Source organism: Orycteropus afer, unplaced genomic scaffold (assembly GCF_000298275.1).
Source record: "Orycteropus afer afer isolate SDZICR_OR568_19922 unplaced genomic scaffold, OryAfe1.0 scaffold00358, whole genome shotgun sequence".
Lineage (NCBI taxonomy): Eukaryota > Metazoa > Chordata > Mammalia > Tubulidentata > Orycteropodidae > Orycteropus > Orycteropus afer.
Genome location: NW_006921945.1, coordinates 2,380,947 through 2,384,743, shown reverse-complemented (window position 1 = coordinate 2,384,743; position 3,797 = coordinate 2,380,947). Strand labels below are relative to the sequence as shown.

Genomic DNA, 3,797 nt, shown 5'->3' with positions numbered 1-3,797 from the left:
TTGGCTAGTTTAGCCACTCTGCCAGGCTCAAAAGGAGGCCTCCTAGGGGCAGAGCTCTCTCGGACTGCTGGTTGAGGAAGACGTGCTGCTGAGACAGGCACTCCTGAGAGACACATGCTGCTGGGAAAGAGATGCAAGAGACGCACATTGCTGAGTGAGACACGAAGGGACGTGCACTGCTGGGAAAGAGACTGTGAGAGACTTGGCTGAGAGACAGCGGGCTGGGAGAGAGACAGTATTTTTCCTAAACTTGAATTGTAGCCTGGTGCTTCCTTAATAAACCTCATAATCTGTGAGTTCTGCGTGGCCACTGCAGCGAATTATGGAACCTAAGAGAAGTGGTGGGTGCTTTGGGAGGAACGGTTGGAGAAAGGGCTGGAGGGAGGCAGCATGTCTGGCCTCGCAGGAATAGGCCTTGGGCTATTGATGGTGATTCTGTCTTCCTCTTGTGGGATTAGGGAGGTCAGAACATGCGGCCTCCTTGCCTTTTTAGCAGTGTCCATATAAAGTGTTTTGGGACTGTGATGGTTAAGGTCATGTGTCAGCTTGGCTGGGCCATGATTCTCAGCTTTGGCGGTTATGTAACAATGTGGTTGTCTTCCATTCTGTGATATAATGTAATCTCCGTGATGTGGTCTGATGTGATCAGCCAGTAACTTGTGACGGGGAGCTTCTTCAGGGGTGTGGCCTGCACCTGGCTCATCATCATCCAACTTCCGATTCTTGGGACAAGAGCCAGTGGCCTTCCATGCTGCCTGTGATCTCGAGGCTCGTCAGCCTCCACAGCTTGTGAGCTTGCTGCCAGCTGTTTGACCTGCTGATGTTGGAACCGTCAGCCCCTGCAGCTATGTGAGTCAGGAGAAGCCTCCAGTCTGACGTCTGACTCACAGACTTGGGCCTTACCAGCCTCTGCAACAGTGTGAGCCATTTCCTTGAGATAAATCTCTATTTGCTTCACTGGTTTTGCTTCTCTAGAGAAACCAGCCTAAGACAGGAATACCTTGGCAACAGACTCTGGGAACTGACTTTATTTTAAAATAAGAGTGGTTCTAAACTAACAGTGTTTTGTCCTTGGCCCCCACAATAGTAATGACTACACAAAGACAAGACAGCTTGGTGTTTAAAATATAGGGGCTATCGTCAGACTTTCTGAGTTTGTATGGTGGTCCTGTCACTTAACAGTTGTGTGACTTGGAGCCAGCCATTGTACCTTTATTTCCCTTTTTGCCAAACACAGACATACCTTACTGGGTTGTTGTGGGGATTGAAATAATGAACAACTATAAAGTATACAGCATATGGGATGATTTGTTACTAAGATTCAGGTATCATAGAGGATCTGGTACTGTCCTCACTGAGTCACGATGGTTACCTGACTTTGACAAAACAAATTATAAGTATCCAACCCACTTTCATCTCTGTGACATCACCCACCATCCTCAGTCTCTGTGAGCCTGTTTCTTTAGCTATAAGATGAGGAGGTAATTGCTAAGCCTCCTTTTGTTGCTAAAAAAATCATTTCTGTTTTACAAAAAAGGAATTTGAAGGAAAGAAATGCTAACTGACTTGCCTTAGGTCACAGAGCATGACTAGTGGAGTTAGGGTCCACACATAGGTCTCCCAGATTAATCTGCATCATAAAGACACCAGGACAGTCATGACTTCCCGACTCTCCTTGGGTCCAAATTTCTTCTTGGAATAGTAAATCGGGTACTTTGGCAGGTAATTCACCTGGGGACCATTAGAATATTCATGATACATTCCAATGACCTAATTCATACCAGAGAGGGAGCTGGTGGGGAAGTGTCCCCTCTGTGAACATTAACATGGGTAGTGGCGATGCCAGTGATAATGGAGGGCAGAGGATTACCTGGGCAAGCAGACCTGGCTGGATCTGAAGGGGCTGAGCTCCTGGGGCTTGCGTGACGATGGGCACGGCGTTCTCCATCCGCACAGAGTAGCCAGCATGCTTTGAGGGAGAGGCCTGCAACCCTGTAGGCAAAGTGCAAAGGCGAGAGGGTGCAGTAAGTGATCAGGCACAGCTGGGCCATGAGCACCTTCCTTCCAGCTGGCTGTCCATCTCTCAACAACCCCTCGTGTTGGTCCCTCCACTCAACGACTAGGTACTTCCAGGTCCTTTGAAAGTTTCCCCTCAGCTTCTAACTTAAAATAAGGAACCTGCAAAGGCAATGGGCGTTAAGCTGACAAGTTACAGCAGGAAATGAGATCTATCCGTGTGTATGACAAAGTGAAGTCAGGGGCACGGGGGCAGAGGATGGATGACTTTACTGGGAACTGTCCCGACTTTGAAATGGAGCAACACAGATACACATCTGTGCACCGTGGGGTCTGCAGGCATACACGTGTGGTGGCTGCCTCTGTGCCAACACGGCTGGGCCGCGGCTCCCAGAGCTTTCGCCAAACACCAGTCTGGTTGCTGTCGTGGCGTAGTTAGATGGGATTCAATCAGTCGGCCTTGGGTAGAGCAGGTGACCTTCCATAATGTGAGTGGGCCTCCACCAACCAATGGAAGGCCTTGAGAGCAAAACAGAAGTGTCCCTAGGGAGTACTCTGCTTCCACAGGGTAACCAGACATCTTGGCAAAACTCTCACCTCAGTCTCCCTGTCGCCTGACCTACAGATTTGGGACTTACCAGCCCCCCACAACATTTCAGAGACTTCTGGGTACTTTATGACAGAGTGCAAACCAGGTGTTTGGGGTTTATAGGCAAAGAGTGATGCGGGGCGGCCAAGAGTCAGTCACGGGTGTGGGTTCTGGGAGGAACTTCTGAGACTTGCTCATATTCAAGGGAGTGGGACTACATGGGTGGTCAGAGACCGTCTCTTTTCTATGGATGATCCACAGCGAGGCCACCTGGTCTGAGGATACTCAGGAGCTCACATCAGATTAAGTGGGAGAACAACAAAGGCCCTGTCATGGATTGAACTCTGTCCCCTAAAATAGATGTTATAAATCCTGACCTCCAGGCTGTGGTCATAATCCCATCTGGGAATGGGTTGTCTTTCTTAGGTTAAGGAGGCAGGATTATGGAGGGTGTGGTCTGAGTCGATCTCTTTTGAGATATGAAAAAAATTAAATACAAGCCAGGAGGCAGAAACGGGGGAAGAGAGAGGCCAACCATCTTCACGTGGATGAAGACGCCCAGGAGCAGAAGCTCAAAGAGACGAGGACCTTCCTCCGAAGCCGGCAGGGAACGAGAGCCTCCCCTGGGGCTGGCTCCCCGAATTCGTACTTCCAGCCTCCTGACTGTGACAGAAGACATTCCTGTTTGTTACAGCCATCCCCAGTGGTAACTCTGTTATGGCAGCACTTGAGAACTAAGGCCCATTTGTAGAGGGTCTGACAGGGATGAAATCTTCCGCCTGAGGTACGAACACCAAACACCAAGGATCCACTACGGGCCAGGCGTACAGGCCCCGTGTCTAGGTCAGCTATGGCCTACAGGCGCCCTCAAGTTCTGTTGTAACAACACTGAGGGAAAGGACCAGGGCTTTCCAGAGGGCTCTGCCGTGGGGCCGGGGCCCTGCGGGTCACGCTGGCTGCGGCCGCTTGCCCTTACCTTGGAAGCCGGGGGGACACACGATGAGAGCCTGCTGGAAGGGGTCGGGCCGGGCGCAAAGTTGAGCTGTCCCGGTCTGCAGGGGCATGCTGCGCTGGGCCACTGCTGCCATGGGTGCCGCCGAGGGCTGGTGGAGTGCAGAGTGGTAGTTTAGTACGGAGACTTCGGGATTGGCTAAGGAAATAGTGGCCCTGGTGGAGGAGGGAGCCTGAAGGA

The 3,797-nt window shown here is 51.0% G+C and overlaps 1 protein-coding gene across 1 annotated transcript in view; it reads right to left on the bottom strand.

Moving 5' to 3' along the window:
- LOC103207226 (homeodomain-interacting protein kinase 2-like) overlaps positions 1-3,797 on the bottom strand; it is a 99,405-nt gene that overhangs the window by 33,117 nt on the left and 62,491 nt on the right. The window contains exons 3-4 of the mRNA XM_007952789.1: positions 3,582-3,772; positions 1,871-1,992 (exon numbers count right to left, since the gene is read on the bottom strand). Coding sequence (XP_007950980.1) covers positions 1,871-1,992; positions 3,582-3,772 — 313 coding nt within the window. The remainder of the gene's footprint in view (positions 1-1,870; positions 1,993-3,581; positions 3,773-3,797) is intronic.